The sequence below is a fragment of the Doryrhamphus excisus genome, linkage group LG3 (assembly GCF_037039965.1).
Source record: "Doryrhamphus excisus strain RoL-2023G ecotype Guam linkage group LG3, RoL_Dexc_Guam_v1.1, whole genome shotgun sequence".
NCBI lineage: Eukaryota > Metazoa > Chordata > Actinopteri > Syngnathiformes > Syngnathidae > Doryrhamphus > Doryrhamphus excisus.
The window spans coordinates 5,900,069-5,917,341 of NC_136359.1; the positions used below are offsets into that span (position 1 = coordinate 5,900,069).

The following is a 17,273-nucleotide window of genomic DNA, read 5'->3' on the forward strand; positions in this document are numbered from 1 at the left end:
TAATTCCTAATTGATTTAAAAAGCAAGACAAGTATCAATTGTAAGATTTTGAGACACCAACAGGTGCCATTTATTATAACAAGAAACATTTACAGGCGGAAAATAAAAGGAGAAAGTGTTTAGTTTTTGCCAATCACATCTTTGTACAGAAGAGAAAATATACAATTTCACTACAAATAGTTTTAAATTAAAAAAAAATTGTTGCGACTCAAAAAGTACTGCAGGACACGTTTTTCAACAGAACCGTAAATAAATATTTAAATTTAATTAAACCTCATTAATATTTTGAAGACAATGTTTTCCAATGTTATATAGTTCATATGAAGGAATGCACACAATAGATGTGTCCATCCGCTTTGACTTTTTATAGCAGGGGTGCCTGACATTTTTATTGGGGGGAGGGCCCTTTGATAAATGTTCTACATTTGTAAAGATGCAAAAAACTATTGAATGCAAAACTATGTGAACAAAACAAACACTTTGGACACCCCTGCTTCAAATGAACGACTGCATCACGTTTGTCCTGTTTGACATTTGAGAGACAAAACAAGGCATGCTTAAGACATCGGATTTCTTCAACAAAATCCTGCTTACAGGGGAAATGCATGACCCCGAGTATTTACAAAGAGAGGAGAGAACACAGCCATAGGCTCCAACGTACAGGAGAGAGAGAGACAGGGGACGTTTCCTTTATCTCCCTCTGGACAACAACAATACACACAGTGGCCAAAACAGGGCCAGTTGTCTTTTAATTGCCAATCTCTAAGATGGCCTTAAAGCGTACGACACAGCAATCACCCACCACTGGATGCAATGTCTGGCATTCTTCCTTCTTGTCAGGAAATGGAACTAAAAATTGAAATTGAGGTGTGTGTGCCAACATCATATAGGACATATTCATGTCAACATGCATTATCTTTACTAAGAAATGCCCCTTTAACAACATTTTTGTTGAGAAAAATCTATTTACAAAGATGGATATAAATGTGAGTGGGAAGAAAATAAATAGCCCGTGTATGAGCGTAAAAGAAGAGAAGGAAGACCCCAAATTTCTGTAGTCAGGCAAGGCGTATAAATAAGACATTAATAAATTAACAAAAAAAAATGGATGAAATGCTGTTAGTACAAAAGCATAAAAAGTGTTCTATTAAGTCTTGTTTACAGCTTTGCCCTTTTTATAAAAATATAGGATAGGAGTTTTTTATTTGAACTGTTCGGGAATGTGTCCCATCTGAGACTGCATGCTAGTGGGCGGACTGGAGATGCCCTCCGACCAGTCGGACATGTTGGAGTGAGGAGAGGAACTTGACCACTGATCCGGGGAGCCCGGGGAAGGCGTCAGAAAGGGGTGGTCTGAGACTTGAACCTGATGGCTCGGGGTATTGTCCATGGTGCCCGTGTAACTGTGCTGGGAGGGTGGGGTGAGGAACTGGGTGCTGGGGATGGCCTGGGTGATGATCTGGGCCTCCTGGGGCAGGATGGTGCGTATGGGGATGCCGGAGGTGCCGCCGCCTTGCTGGAGCTCCGGGGAGCTCAGCTCGCCGCTGATGAAGTTCTGGCTGTTGCTTGCGTTTGAGCTCTGGTTCTGCAGCTGGATGCTTTGTTGCTGCTGCTGCTGCTGGAGCTGCTGGAGGTTCTGCATCTGCTGCATGATGTGAGGCTGGGGACCCAGGCGGGCGTTCTGCATCCCTGTGTATGTCATCATCTGAGACATGTTGGCGGCAGGGTGGCCATTGTGGAGGGCGCTCATCATTCCCAACCCCCCCTGACCCCCTCCTCTCAGGGCGTTGAACTGGCTCATGTTGCCGTGCATCCTGGACAGCCAGTCGCACTGGCCCGTCATGGTGGCCTGCCCGCCTGAGCCGGACACAGGCAGGTGGGTGAGGCGGGGAGGAAGCGGGTCAAACTGCATGCGTGCCAGGTCCTGCTTGTTGGGCATCACCATGTGGTTGACGGTCAGGTGTGCATCAGACATGGCCTGCAGGTGACTGAGCGAGACGGGTGGCGACTGCTGGAACGGGGATGTCATCATGGGAGGGGACGCCACATCCGATGCGTAGCCATGTGGCGACGCCAGTGAATCCACCGGAGAAAGCACGGCCGAGCTGTCCAGGAGGTTGCCGGACTTCCCGTCTTGTGAGTTCTTCTTCTTCACTTTCATGTCCTTGCCGTCCTTGCAGCCCTTGGCACCGGGCTTCCGGGCCTTCTTGCCCAGGCCTTGACCCTGCGGCTGGGGTTGTTTCATGTTTCCCAGGTAGCCGTTGGGCGAGCAGAGAGCGGGCGACAACGCGGTGCTCAGGGAGCCCCCGTGCATGGGAGGGCTTCGAACCAGGTTGTACTCGTCCATCAGCCTCACGATGTCATGGTGCATTCTCTCCTGGGCGATGTCTCTTGGAAGGCGATCCATGTGGTCGGTTATCTCCCGGTTGGCAAAGTGGTCCAGGAGGACCTTGGCCGTCTCGTAGCTTCCCTCCCTGGCCGCCAGGAAGAGCGGTGTCTCCTCCTGAGACGAACAGAAAGAAGACGGTACGTTAATGATGCAAAAAGTGATGAGAACGGATGAAGCGGGAACGTTTTGGTACCTTGTTGTTCTGCATGTCCTTGTTGGCGCCGCTCTTGAGCAACACAATGGCAGCCTCCACGTTATTTACAGCAGCCGCCCAGTGTAACGCCGATTTTCCTGACAGGGCAGACACAAGCCGATCAGACCACAAGACCTTCGTTTTGCATTCCTTCAACTCCTTTACCGAAATCATCGATGGCGTTGACGTCAGCGTGGCAGTTGATGAGCTCATCTACCATGCCCTCCACCGCCAGCCGGGCAGCCAAGATCAGGGGGGTGGTGCCGTCATGCATGCGGGCGTCCAGGTCGGTGGCACGGTTCCTGATGAGAATCTGTGGAAAGCATGGACAACATCAGTAAAGTAATCCTTCGTTTATCACGCCTCATTTGTACCAGACCCGACCATGATGGGTCTTATTTATGAATCAAATATTCTGTTAAAAGCCCTCTTGACATGAACTAACACCCCTATAGTCACCTTTACACTCATATTACCCAATATTCATTCATTTTCTACCGCTTTTCCTCACGAGGGTTGTGGAGTCTATCCCAGCTGTCTTCGGGCGAGAGGCGGGGTACAGCCTGGACTGGTGGCCAGCCAATCACAGGGCACATAGAGACAAACAACCATTCACACTCACATTCATACCTATGGACAATTTGGAGTGGCCAATTAACCTAGCATGTTTTTGGAATGTGGGAGGAAACTCCACACAGAGATGGCCAAGGGTGGAATTGAACCCTGGTCTCCTAGCTGTGAGGTCTGCGCGCTAACCACTAGATTGCCATGTCGCCCTAAATAATAATAATAATAATTAATAACAATATAATTATATATATATATATAAATAAATATAAATAAATAATAACAAAACTTTATGCAACTAAAATTAGCATATATTTCCTCATAGTAACAACCATTCACACTCACATTCATACCTATGGACAATTTGGAGTCGCCAATTAACCTAGCATGTTTTTGGAATGTGGGAGGAAACCGGAGTACCCGGAGAAAACCCATGCATGCACGGTGAGAACATGCAAACTCCACACAGAGATGGCCAAGGGTGCGCGCTAACCACTCGACCACTGTGCCGCCGTTCAAATGCACGCCGTCCACTCTAATGGACACGTCACCAACTCCTTGAAAAATGTCAGATTTTTAAAAATGAAGGTGATAAAAACATTTTTCATGCCTAAAGTGTCACAAAAACACTTAGGGCTTCTAAATCCTGAAGCACGTTATCATAATGTGTGCATGAAAGTTGCTGTTAATTTCAATGCAGTCCTACCAACACGTACAAATTGATCGTACTCAACATCAATTTGACTCTTGAATATGCTTGTATGTTTCTGTTTTTTCATTTTCATTTTTAAGGAAGTGATGTTGGACGTTTCAGCTTGCCGTGGGCTCCAGCCGCAAGCGGAGCCCGTGTTTTTATTCGGGATTATTGTGCCTGTTGGGGATAAATCAACCCCGCAATGAAAGCCTGTTTCAGCAAACATTAGAGTAACATTACTGACACCTAAAGATCAGTGGATGATACTACATGCTGTACATCAGGGGTCTCAAACTCAATTTACTTGGGGGCCACTGGAGCTAGGGTCTGGGCGAGACTGGGGTTTTCCAAAAAAAAACAAAATCCCAAAAAATGCATTTATTAAAAACAGAAAAATGACTAAACTTAAATATAACTAAACCTCTGATAAAACATTCCACTCAAATATCTTACCTTTTATTTTTCTACACAAAATAAGATGGAAATTAAATAAACAAATCAAGAATGAAGAAAATCAATCAATCAGTAATAAATAAATAACTATAATAATAACAATAAAACGGCAAATAATAAAAACTTAAGAAACCACATGCAGGGTCTTGAGACACATGCTAACTCGCAAACTAGAGAGCTAGTGACCTAAAGGGTAGCCTTCAAGTTACTACTTAAATAGCCAAAAACTTACCACTTCCACACGGATAGAGAGGATAACTATTAACAGTTATTTAACCTTTAACATGAACATTAATCAAACGTAATAATTTTTTCTGGGTACATGATACCATACAGCATCCATATCAAACTTGCGCGGGCCGCGCTAACATTAAACTTTCATATCAAGGCCTCAAACTAGTGTCCTGCGGGCCACATTTGGCCCACGGGCCGCATGCTTGAGACTCCTGCTGTACATTAAATGCGTCTTTTCAATGCATTATATTTACATTATACTATTGTAGTTCATTTGGACATTTTGAAGCCTGGAAATGCTTAATTTAGCTTGCTAGAAAAATCTAGAAATGACCTCTGAAATTGGTTTTAGCATCTTCAATGTCCAAAATGTCCCCCTCATTTCTCTGTAAGTTTGGACACCTCTGTTCTGGGGTGTGAGTGCAACATTCATCTGCACTGACCTGGAAGACACCCTGGGCGTCAGCCGCCACGGCCGCATGCAGCGGCGTCCTGCCCATGTTGTCCTGGATGTTGGCATCAGCGCTGGCCTCCAGCAAGCGCTTGGCGGCGTCGGAGCGGGCGTAGCGGGCGGCCAGGTGCAGCGCGGTCTCACCGGTGCGGTCGGTCTGGTTGTGAAGGTTGGCGCCCTGGTAGATGAAGTCGTTGATCACGTTGGCTGAGGCGTCTTCCTCCTCCTCGCTGTTGCCCGTTTCTAAGCCGCCGCCGCTGCAGGACGCAATCATCAGGGGTGTGAATCCATCTGGAGAGAGAGAGTGGGGGAAAAAAAGTGAAAGACTGCACGCTCAGCAGAAGGAAGACAACAGGATGCACTTCAAAGCAGCGGCTCCATCAAAACAAAGCAACAAACAAATCGAATCATAGATTCCGATCGAGGCTCCCGCGCCGTAGAGCTTCAGAAGAAAAGTGAAGCTGGGGGGATAGAGGCCATAAAAGCCCACAAAACCTTCATATCTGACTGAGAGGCAGCTCAGTCCGTCGACTTGGAGGAGCTTTTCTCCTCTTCAAAAGGATAGCGAGCCGCAGATCCTGCAGATTTGGTCGATTCAAGTGCATCGATCCGCGACGGGGGCGAAAAAAGTCTGCTCTCAGGTTGTTAACCCTATTACTTTGATTTGTCATCGCCTCTCTGCTGGGAATTCAACACTTACTGCAAAATTGGATTTTGAATGTGATGCCTTCATTGTTTTTTTCGGTGTTTAAAATGTGGAACAGGAAGAGGGGTCGAAAAAGCCCATTACTGGTCCAATGACGAACCTGATCAGGAATCAGCGTCTTACTCCGCCCCCAGGCGCCGGCTGCTTTGAAGAAGATCCCTCACCCCGAGGACTTGGGCCTCTAGCAACTCCCACTAGTGCACCCACGCACCATCACAGCAGCAATGTAAATACCACTCTAATTTGACATCCAACTGGCATTTCTACGACAGCTAGACAGGACTAATCAGTCTTTTACCACCATGAAAAACAAAATGGAGGATGTTAATACTGTAGCGGAAGGGCGGGAATGTTTTATCCTGTGGATCCGAGGGAACAAAATGTAAGAAGATCCATTATCACATACTACATATTACATATTAATTGGCCCTGTACCCTAGAAACCGCCCATGAATGATACGGGAAAAGGCCGAAATGATACTGTGTCAAAGCCCAGGGCAGTGATACTGATAAAACATAGAGTTTAACCATGTCCAGTATCAGCCCCCGTAGCTGTCCACTCAGAGCGCGCTGCTCTGGTATCGTGCCCGTGACAACAACCAATCAGAGAACAGCGCACGAGCGTGAACACACACTATAAATATTCCTAGTGCTTCTCCAGTCACCAAAAAACCCAAACTTGATTAATGGAACTTTAATTGTCAGACATTGATAAGATAAGACTGTTGATAAAATATTATTGTTATATTTTTGCAATTGTTGTGTTTACACTGTTTAGATATAATACATGTAATAAACTGAACATTTTCTGGAAACAAAATGGTCTTTTGATTAAATAGTACGTGATAATAAGCTCATGATTAAATAGTATGTGATAATAAGATCATCACATGGTTTGTCTGGTATCAGGCCCAGTATCATGCCCCCAAGTGTCAGTATCTGATACTGGCACAAATATAACCACAAGAAATGACTCTCTAGAACACTATAGAACATTGATCTGATCAGATATGACACAGATAGGATCATTCCATTTCCGTGTTAAATGGCAGGATCAAAAGCTCATCTAGTCGAATTTTATTGATGATTTCAGCGTTTTTAACTAAGCCATTTGTGCAGAAAGTTTCACAAAAACAAAACAAAAAATAGCATTTGGCTGCATAAGCATCTTGGCAGAGATAAATAATTATCCAATTTAACAAAAAAAAAAATGTTAATAATACAATGACATGTTCTTATTCATTTGGAGGTTTTCTTGCAATGCCGGATCACTTAAGATTAGCATAAAATAAATAAATATTTTTTTTAAAGTCACAATCTAAGTCCTCATAACGACGAGAGCCGAGGTCACCCACCTGGCCCCCGGACGTTGACGTCCATGCAGTCGTTCTCAATCTCGCCCTGGGGGGGTGTGGGCGCGATGGAGGGAATGCGAAGGTCGGCGGCGTCCAGGTGCTGCTGCGTCCACTGTCGGTTGTCCGTCTTGTCGTCCACCTCCAGGACAGCTTGCTCGTCAAAGTGCTGCAGCAAGGATGACGTGAGGTTTTGGGTTAAGAAAAAAAAAATGTAATCCAGTCTAGGTCCTTCTCATCTGGATTTATGTGTGATGTGTAGGAAAAACTAGCGTAAAAAAAAGTCCACAAATGGTTCTGAATTTGTCGTATTTGAAGGAGGGGGTTCTTACCCTGAAGCGTTTGGCATCTGAGGGCTCATCTTCTCCCCAGTCATTGTGGCCGTCATCCATGAGCGAAATGTCTGAGGTGTTTTTCAGTGGCCTGTGACCAAGATGAGAATCTGGTGAAACTCCTCCATCTCCTCAGAACCGTGCAGTGTTAATGGTTTAAAAAAAAAAAAAGAAAAAACAGCATCCAAAAGCATTGATCACCTCCATTCCCCACCCCTTTGCCCGCCATGTCAATTAAGGAGCTCCTCAACCGCCTGTATCATTATCATTAATGATCCGGCAAAAACCCCCCTCGCCCAAAATTGAAGGGTCATGGGTCACACCCACACGCCATTCTTAGAAGTAGCCCTTCACCTAAAAGACAGAAGACAGAAAGAAACTTACTTTAATCCCACCGAATCCTCCCCGACGGGCTCCCGTCTTTTCTTTTTGCTGGTCTCCGTGGTCTTGAATCCTTCGGGGAGCCAGAGGCGCCCGTGTTCATGGCGTCGCTTTCGGGCGGCCACCATGCCCACACCGACGAAGGCCAACATCAGCAAAGCGCCCACAACAACGTAGATGGGGTAGAGTTCCCGAGACGGCTGAGGGTCCACACCGCCTGGCAGAAGAAGGCACAACATGGTCACGGCGGGCTGGCGGCGGCGTGGGGGGGGGGTAACGGACAGACGTGGACCGACGACAGACAGACCAGAAGTGAGCGTGTGCGAGCAGAGCTGGTTGGGCTCTTCTTTGCTCGCAAGGTCCTCCTCCGAACCGCACTGGTTTGTAAAGCTAGCTTCTATCTGCTTCGTAATAATCACACTTGCTAACCGCTTTCCATCAAAAAAAAAAAAAAAAGGATGGGCGTGATAAAAAAAAGACAAAAAAGGGAAAAAAGACCACTACCACTAACTCCCTTTTCAACTCAGGGTACCGAGAGACAACTTTACCATTTCTTCTTTAAGGGAAAAAAAGAGAAGGGGATTAATGAACTTCAAATTACTGCACGCGCTTTAAGCTGTAAAGACGGTGGATTTATTAGGATTTTCCAGATAACAAAGACTCCCAACTTCTAGCACACTCCCGATCAATTTTTCACCTTCCTTTTTTTTCCACTAACGATTTTGAAATGATAAACTCCCCCCCCCAACCTAAACCCTTGGAGATGCATTAAGTCCTGGTATTACATTCACTGAGGTGAAGGTTGCAGCAGCCCCTCATGCTGCTGGGTGAAGCGTGCATGGGCACGCGTGCATGTGGGGAATGTGTGTGTGTGTGTGTGTGTGCACGCATGTGAACATGTCTGAGATAGAAACAGAGATGGAGAGCTGTATTCTATGAGTGAATGAGGGTGGGGGGGTTGGACTAGTTGATTTGCAGCAATTAACCATTTTGGAGCCTGGAGCCAGTGGATTTAGACGGCGGGGAAAGGATTGATTGTTTAGGCCATGAGATTCTGAGATTCACAACTGCATTTGTTCTCTGCTGCATAACAAATACACAATCAAAGGGCGTTAGGGTTAGGACCTGACCGGGGGGTGGGCTGGGGGTGCAAGGCACGTGTCCCACCTGTGCGTATGAACATGTATGTGAAGGCCTGATGCGATCACGGCGATCACAAGCCTCTAATTGTGTCGTTTTGATCCGCTCCAAAAGCTGGCATACAGCAGCTTTATCTACCTTTGCGTGCGCTTTAAAATGTTGCCGTGTGAATCTCAGGCTTGTTAAACTTGTTCATACATTTGTTAATACATGACTGTGAGAAGACAGCTATGTTTTCATTTCAGCTTTATCATGCGTATGGGCTTTAATCTTTAGTCATTATTAAGTTTAAAAATGGAATTGTTATAAACAATATAATTAATTTTTCTCTACCCAATTACTGGCCCGTCCACTTCAGTCTTGCAAAATTCACATATTTTGCTGCTGTTTTGTGTGGTTGACTACGGCTCTTTATTGGTCAAAAAATATTGCATATTTAGAAAATGTTACATATTCTTGTTAGGGATGTCTGATAATTATTGGTTTTCATGATGGGCGTGGGATCTGATACCAATATCAACCGATATCAGCATAATGCAATATCGGTATCAGATCCCCCGCCCCCCCCCTCCATCATGAAAATTGATATTAAAAAACGCTGTAGACAACACATGTGTTCATTCCACCACAGGAGTTATGTCATGCTACACATATCGGTATCGGTAACAGTATCGGCTGATATCGGTATCGGAAATTGAGAGTCAGACAATATCGGCATATGGGTTTTCGTCAAAAAGCCAATATCAGACATCCCTTATTCTGGTCCTATAATAAGCATCTTCAAGGATAAAAATGACTACATTTAAGGGATGAAAGGACGTTGATGAACTGTAGTCTACACTGGTCGCTAGGTGCTACAGAAGTAACACTTCATCATCATCATCATCAGAATAAAAACACGGGGTACTGTTGTCTGTACTCCACCTAAAACTTAACTCTGAATCCCCGTCACTTCCTGACATTTAATGAAACACGCACAGCTGTGGGTCTTATTTATGTCTTAAGTGACCTATTTTCTCTGATTATGTCTACTATATTGGATAATATGAGTGTAAAGATGACTATAGGGGGGTTATTCTATGTCTACAGGGCTCTAATAATATTAAGAAGGGTATGCAGAAGGTCGTAACAGGTTTTCTATGCTGTAATAACAAAATGTTTTATTGAAAAATATAAATATAAAAAACATAAATATATATAATGTGACTGGTCTTTGTTTGCATTTTTGCTGTTGCCTTTTATTTGTGGTGAGGGCCTATAAAAAAAAAACAGTTGCGTGCCATAAATGGCCCCTGGGCTGCACTTTAGAAGTCAAACTCACTGTAAACGGCTTCGATGGTGTAGGGAACATCCAGTTTGCCGCTGGAGGCCAGGGCCCCGAGGAAGGCAGCGGCATCGGTGGTGCTCTGAAAACACTCACTGGACTGCTGGATGCACTGGCGGTTATCCACCTCCAAGTGCACGATCGAACTGCAGGGAGAAGAGAAGCCATGCAACGTGTTATTTTGGAAAATAGCAGCAAAAATTCAAAATAGTCCCACTCACCCTTTTATCTGCAAATGATCCAGCTCCCTCTTTGTCCTCCAGCTCCTTCCAACAGCATCATACAAGCTCCTCTTGACTACGGTCAGCACCTTGCCCGGAACGTCTGACCAGGTGTCCATTGAGTGCTTGACGTTGTACTTCTTCAGCTCCTGCTCGTTGCCGTAGTAGGGATAAACCATGGTGCCGCCATCCGCGTCCTTCCTGAACACCACGTTTGTGCGGAGGACACGGCTGAGCTCGCGTAAAAAGCCAAACGAGTTGTTGAGGAGCTGCTCGGGCGCGATGTGGACCACCACCACCAACTGGCCCATGGCGAGCTTCTCTGGCATGTTGTTGGCGCAGTCCAAGCCGTCCCATTCGCACTCGGCGTTGTTGCAGCCCTGGTCGCAGTGGTTGTCGGCGTAGTGGTCCTTGCAGTACTGGTCGTATAAAGGGCTAGAGAAAAAGGAGGGCATCGTCATGTTTTCCTTTCAGCTTTATCATGCGTCTGGGCTTTAATCTTTAGTCATTATTTAAGTTTAAAAATGGAATTGTTATAAACAGTATAATTAATTTTTAACAACCTCTACCCAATTACCGGCCCGTCCACTTTGCAAAATTCACATATGATTGTTGTTTTGTGTGGTTGACTACAACTCTTTATTGGTCAAAAAATGGTGGCTCGTTTTCATTCATTCATTCATTCATTTTCTACCGCTTTTCCTCACGAGGGTCGCGGGGGGTGCTGAAGCCTATCCCAGCTGTCTTTGGGCGAGAGGCGGGGTACACCCTGGACTGGTCGCCAGCCAATCACAGGGCACATATAGACAAACAACCATTCACACTCACACCCATGGACAATTTGGAGTCGCCAATTAACCTAGCATGTTTTTGGAATGTGGGAGGAAACCGGAGTACCCGGAGAAAACCCACGCATGCACGGGGAGAACATGCAAACTCCACACAGAGATGGCCGAGGGTGGAATTGAACCCTGGTCTCCTAGCTGTGAGGTCTGCGCGTTAACCACTAGTCCACCGTGCCGCCCGGCTCATTTTCAGTGGATATTAAATCTGTACTCATTACTAATAATTGGACATCGTCGACCACAAACTGATCATTTATTCATTAAAGAATATTTGGAAAACTGCGATGTAGCGAGGGAAGACTGTACTGTAGTATTTCCTCTTGAGTAGAAGAAAATAGAATGCCCTTACTTGCATTGTCCTTCTAGGTTCTGGCAGTCGAATCCATCATAGAGGCATCCGGCGTTGTCACACTGTGAGTCGCACTTGCCGTCGTTGAAGTAGCGCCAGCACTGCAGCGAGGCCGAGCAGTTCTTCCACGGGTCGTCGAAGTTGAGTGAGCAGTCACCGTTGTCCCAGCCGCAGGCGTGGTTGTTGCACAGCACGTCACACACCTGGTTGTGCTTGCGCTCTTCGCACTGCGGGATCTCGCAGGTGTCATCCACCTCCAACGGCGGCGGTGTGATGTCGTGGCCGGGCCCCCCTGGGGAGCTGTAGTCCAGGATGTGGCACCGTAGGCCGTTGAAGTTGGCGGGGCAGACGCAGTGGTAGTAGGGCTCCTCTGAGGTGTTCTCGCACGTGCCGAAGTTGTAGCAGGGGTTGGAGTTGCAGGGGCTGTCGGTGGGATACTGGCACTCGGGTCCCGTGAAGGATGGTGCGCAGAGACACTTGGGACTCTTTTGGCCGGAGATGCACGTGCCCCCGTTGTGGCAGTGGAGGCTGCCGCAAGACTGGGAGTCATATTCGCATGAGGAGCCAGTAAATCCCTTTGTGAAAAACGTAGAATGAATAAAGATATTTATTTATTTATTTATTTTAATTATTTTTATTATCCTTGTGTGCTGTGTGAGCGTGTATGAGCAGACTCACAGGAGGACATTTGCATATGAAGCCATAGGGGGTGTTGCTGGCGACAGCACAGGTCCCCCCGTTACGACAGGGTCTACCCTTACAGCCATCGAACACGGCTTCACAGCGCTGACCTGCAGTGGCATCACAAATACACTAGGTTATAAATACACTTGGTTCCATATGGACAAAATCAATACATTCAAACGCCATGAAAACGCTCCCACTCCCGGCGTGTGCGTTTATGCGGTACCTGTGAACCCTGTGCGACACTCGCAGCGGTAGTTGTTGGCGAGCTGGATGCATCGGTGTGTGCCCCGCGGGTCGCACGGGTTGGAAAGACACTCGTTGACGTCCCCCTCGCAGCGCTCTCCCACGTATCCCGGTGGGCAAATGCAGTGGTAGCCCCCCACCCCGTCCACACACTTCCCGTGGTTGAAACACTTGGGCTCTTTGGTGACGGGATCGGCGAACGGGGTGCAGTCGTCGATGTTGATCTCGCAGTTAACACCTAGTACGGGTATTCCAGGAAAATCACGGCAAAGTTTGGAATATTTTCCGAGGGTCATTGAAAAGTGGAGGACAGGGAGGATTTTCCTAATTAATGAGGCGAGGAGCGGATGTACGTATATGTGTAGATGTGTGTGTGCGTGGGGTCTGCTGACCTTGGGTTCCTCGGGGACAGGAGCATTTGTAGGTATTGATCAGGTCAATGCAGGTGCCCCCGTTCTGGCACGGCTGGGAGAAACACTCATTGATCTCGTCCGAGCAGTTGGTCCCCATGAAGCCTGGCATGCACTGCCACGCCAAAATGGAGGAAGAAGACAAGAAGAAGAGGAGAAGGGAAGAGTTCAATCAATGGCTGACATGAAACAAAGATTTTGTTTACCTGGCTTTTTTTTTTTTTAAACTCCCTGGCCTCCATCCTGCTAAGGCCGGTCTATCCTTTATTGAGGGGAGATTAACATAACTGGAGGTGGATGCTGTTGTTTATAAATAGGCCTGTTCATTAAGGCGGCCTTGTGTTTGAAAAAAAATAGTATCTTATCAACGAAAGTTGACATTATTTGGTCGAGGCTGGTATAGACGGCAGAATCACATGACCTTGCTTTCCAGGAAATATATGGATGGATGAAATGAATTTGTTTACATGATTTGGCTCAACCAAATTAGTGTTTTGGGGTCCTGGACTTTGTGGTTTTGTGTTCCCCACCCAATGGCGACTCCAAATTGTCCATGGGTGTGAGTGTGAATGGTTGTTTATCTATGTGTGCCCTGTGATTGGCTGGCAACCAGTCCAGGGTGTACCTCGCCTCTCGCCCAAAAACAGCTGGGATAGGCTCCAGCACCCCCGCGACCCTCATGAGGAAAAAGCGGTAGAAAATGAATGAATGAATGATTTAAATACCACTACACTCATACCAAACAAATAGAACAATAGTGTTGTTGCAGTTATAATAGTGATATATGGGTAAATATAAAGATAAAAAAAAAAACCTATTACGCATCGCGAGTGATGCTGGGGACACCAAGGGACACCAAGTAAAGGTAGGATTGTGAGGATTAGTGTGCATAAAGCACTTCCGAATTAGGCAATAACTCATAGCCTGATAGCATTCTGGCTGCCCTCTCGTGACACAAGATCTCGTAACTCTCCCATTGAATAATTCATATTGCTCTCTCTCACCTTGCATGAATATCCTCCCAAAAAGTCGGTACACGTGGCTCCGTTCTGACACGGGTTGGGAGTACATTCATCCACTTGCTCCTCACAGTAGCTTCCTGTGTAACCAGCCTGGCAGCGGCACCGGTGAACGTTTCCGGCGTCCAGACACTGGCCCGAGTTACGACACAGGTTGGCTACGTCAACCCCTGCCGGAGAAGGACAGCGTGATTCACTTCAGGAGTTTTTTTTTTCGAAGATGAAGGGGAAATGAATATCTTTACCTCTCTGTTTGGCTGCAACCTCGCAGGAGACGCTCGGTATGTCACAGTAGACCCCCGCCCAGCCGCTTTGGCACTGGCAGCTGTAGGTAGTACCCCTTTGCCAGCAACTGCCCCCATTCTTACAGGGTGACGAGTCACACCAGCGTACCAGATGCTGACGTAGCAAAATGTTTACAATTTCAATGTAAAAATAGAAATAAAACACATACACACTGCAGTACAGTACACTTACCTGACAGTTGAGTCCTGTGTGGCCATGAGGACATGTACACTTGTAGGTCCCGTAGCTGTCCTGGCAGGTTCCGCCGTTTAGGCAAGGTCTGGAGTCGCACTCGTTGATGTCGTGCTGACAGTAGCTGCCGGTGAAGCCGGATGGGCACAAGCAGGTGAAGGTGTTGATGCCGTCCACGCATGTGCCACCATTAAAACAGGAGCTGCAGATAAAAAAGATCATTCATTCATTCATTCATTTTCTACCGCTTTTCCTCACGAGGGTCGCGGGGGTGCTGGAGCCTATCCCAGCTGTCTTTGGGCGAGAGGCGGGGTACACCCTGGACTGGTCGCCAGCCAATCACAGGGCACATATAGACAAACAACCATTCCCACTCACATTCATACCTATGGACAATTTGGAGTCGCCAATTAACCTGTTTTTGGAATGTGGGAGGAAACCGGAGTACCCGGAGAAAACCCACGCATGCACGGGGAGAACATGCAAACTCCACACAGAGATGGCCAAGGGTGGAATTGAACCCTGGTCTCCTTAAAAAAGATCATATTCAGACAAAATAAAGTGTACAAATAGTGTCAAATAAGTGAAGATGTTGTAATTGAGTATTTGACCAGAGGGGGCATCAGTGGACCAGAAAACCTCTTCCCGCCATACCTCTCTGTGCAGTCAGGAGTGTTGTTTTCACAGTGGATACCACTGAAGCCTGGCGGGCAGGTGCAGGTGTAACTGTTGACACAGTCGGTGCAGTTGGCGCCGTTCTTGCACGGGTTGCTCTCGCACTCGTTGATGTCCTCGTCGCACGTGTTGCCCCGAAAGCCCGGCTGGCACGTACACAAGAAGCCGCCAACCTCGTCCTCGCACAGGCCCCCGTTGCTGCACGGGTCTGAAGGAGAGAAGGAATGGGTTTTTCTTTTAGTCTAAAATGCACATGCGTACATACGTAATACAGACAAGAAGCCTTACTGGGCTTGCAGTCATCAATGTCGGTTTCACAGTTGCGTCCGGTGAAGCCGGGTTTGCAGCCGCAGCGGTAACTCCCCATGGTGTTCTGGCAAATCGCTCCATTGCGGCAGGGATTCTTCACACACTCTTTAATGTCCACTTCACAGGTTTGCCCTGATAATGCATGAGAGAAAGACGCTTGATTAACAGGAAACGACCATAAACGACCCGATTAACATCTCTCATTGATCTTCCACAGCGATGATTCCCAACCACATGATTCCCAGCACATTAATCATAGATAATAACAGATCATCAGGTGTGCCACGGGAAATTATCCAATTTCACATAATTGGTCCTAAATGATTATTTATTGACTATAAATAATATATTTTTGTTCATCTTTTTATGCCAGCGACAAATGCAGAAAAATTAAACGCTCTTCCATTAGATGGCAGAAGGTACAAAATGAACCTACAACAGAAATCATGAAGATTGTTCTTGGTTCTATAAAGGTTAGGAAATACTGTCCTATAGTGCCGGGTATATAACTGCCAGGGTCTCGTGTAGGGTCAAAATCTGCATTAAAAACTGTAGTCGTGGTGGTGAGCATCCAGCAGTTTTGCCTACCTCCACATGCGCTTTAAAACGTCGATATGGCTACTCAGCTGTTGGTGTGAGACTCATGTCTCTTACTACATTTTCTTATAATTAACTCATCATTACAACATTGGTTCTGTTGTTACTGTGTTGTGCAATATTATTATTTTTTTTATAAATTACCCCGTGGGCCAAAGAAAGCTATGTTTTCCTTTCCACTTTCTCATGCATGCCAAATCATTGTTAAAGAAAATTAAAGAACATTATGTTGTTTCGGTGTGTAATTGTCTATATCAGTGATTTTCAACCACTGTGCCGCGGCACACTAGTGGACCTTGAGAAACCATCAGGTGTGCCGTGAGGAAATATCCAATATCACTTTTTATAATTAACATTTATTAATCATCATTTGCAAATATTATGTCAATAGCCATTATGTCAATAGTATACATGGACCCAAATATTCCAATTGCATTTGGTTTATTTGCTCAAACGGAAAGAATTGAACAGAGATGGAATATTCCTTTAACCAATCCGATTGCCGTATCTTGTACCCGCTCAAACGGAAAGTTGTCAGGGTGCGTTCTTCTTCGTGGTGTTTTTCTTCTTCTGTTGTTTATTGGCGGTTGGCAAGCAGCTTTCGTGTGCATTACCGCCATCTGTGAAACAGAATCTAAACCCTTCTATACTTTATTCACAAGTGCAGTTTTATTAAAAAAAGAAATTATATATATATATATATATATATATATATATATATATATATATATATATATATATATATATATATATATATATATAACATGTCCTGATTTAATGATAAAATATTAGCAAGATTGAATGTGATCTTTTCCTGTTTAAATTTATCCCGAGTGGATTCTTTCAGCGCATGCTCAGATATGACGTAACACGCAGCTCCAGACGTTCTTCAGTTTTAAAAATGGAGGCCAGCAATCGGCACTGGACTAAGCAAAGTTTGTTTTTCATTCAAACTAAACTTCAAGACTGGACAGACGAAAAACTGTCAATACGGAGTTATTCCAACAAGTGAAAGAAAAACTTGGGGAAGTCGGTATCACATGATGTTGATGTTTACGTTTTACTGCGCATGCCCCATTGACTATTCTGTTTGATTTTCACAATGCATGTAGACAAGAGATTGGAATATTCCTTTCCATGGATACCATTGTTTCCCGAAAGGTCATTCGGAAAGAGAAAAACTCGTCATGTAAACGTGGCTACTGTGGAGTGTCTGTGGTGTAAA

General features: G+C 45.8%; 1 protein-coding gene across 2 annotated transcripts in view; it reads right to left on the reverse strand.

The window, feature by feature from the left end:
• Window positions 1-47: 47 nt before the first annotated feature.
• The window catches only part of LOC131127832 (neurogenic locus notch homolog protein 1-like), a 52,573-nt gene continuing 35,347 nt past the window's right edge, over window positions 48-17,273 (reverse strand). For both annotated transcript variants that reach the window (XM_058070108.2, XM_078789520.1), the window contains 18 exons: window positions 15,431-15,583; window positions 15,122-15,350; window positions 14,468-14,669; window positions 14,236-14,389; window positions 13,976-14,160; window positions 12,954-13,086; window positions 12,542-12,799; window positions 12,310-12,422; window positions 11,632-12,206; window positions 10,438-10,872; window positions 10,214-10,362; window positions 7,756-7,969; window positions 7,372-7,462; window positions 7,043-7,208; window positions 4,974-5,272; window positions 2,748-2,895; window positions 2,583-2,680; window positions 48-2,503 (listed from right to left, as the gene is read on the reverse strand). In XM_058070108.2, coding sequence (XP_057926091.2) covers window positions 1,202-2,503; window positions 2,583-2,680; window positions 2,748-2,895; window positions 4,974-5,272; window positions 7,043-7,208; window positions 7,372-7,462; window positions 7,756-7,969; window positions 10,214-10,362; window positions 10,438-10,872; window positions 11,632-12,206; window positions 12,310-12,422; window positions 12,542-12,799; window positions 12,954-13,086; window positions 13,976-14,160; window positions 14,236-14,389; window positions 14,468-14,669; window positions 15,122-15,350; window positions 15,431-15,583 — 4,904 coding nt within the window. In that variant the 3' untranslated portion in view covers window positions 48-1,201. The remainder of the gene's footprint in view (window positions 2,504-2,582; window positions 2,681-2,747; window positions 2,896-4,973; window positions 5,273-7,042; window positions 7,209-7,371; window positions 7,463-7,755; window positions 7,970-10,213; window positions 10,363-10,437; window positions 10,873-11,631; window positions 12,207-12,309; window positions 12,423-12,541; window positions 12,800-12,953; window positions 13,087-13,975; window positions 14,161-14,235; window positions 14,390-14,467; window positions 14,670-15,121; window positions 15,351-15,430; window positions 15,584-17,273) is intronic.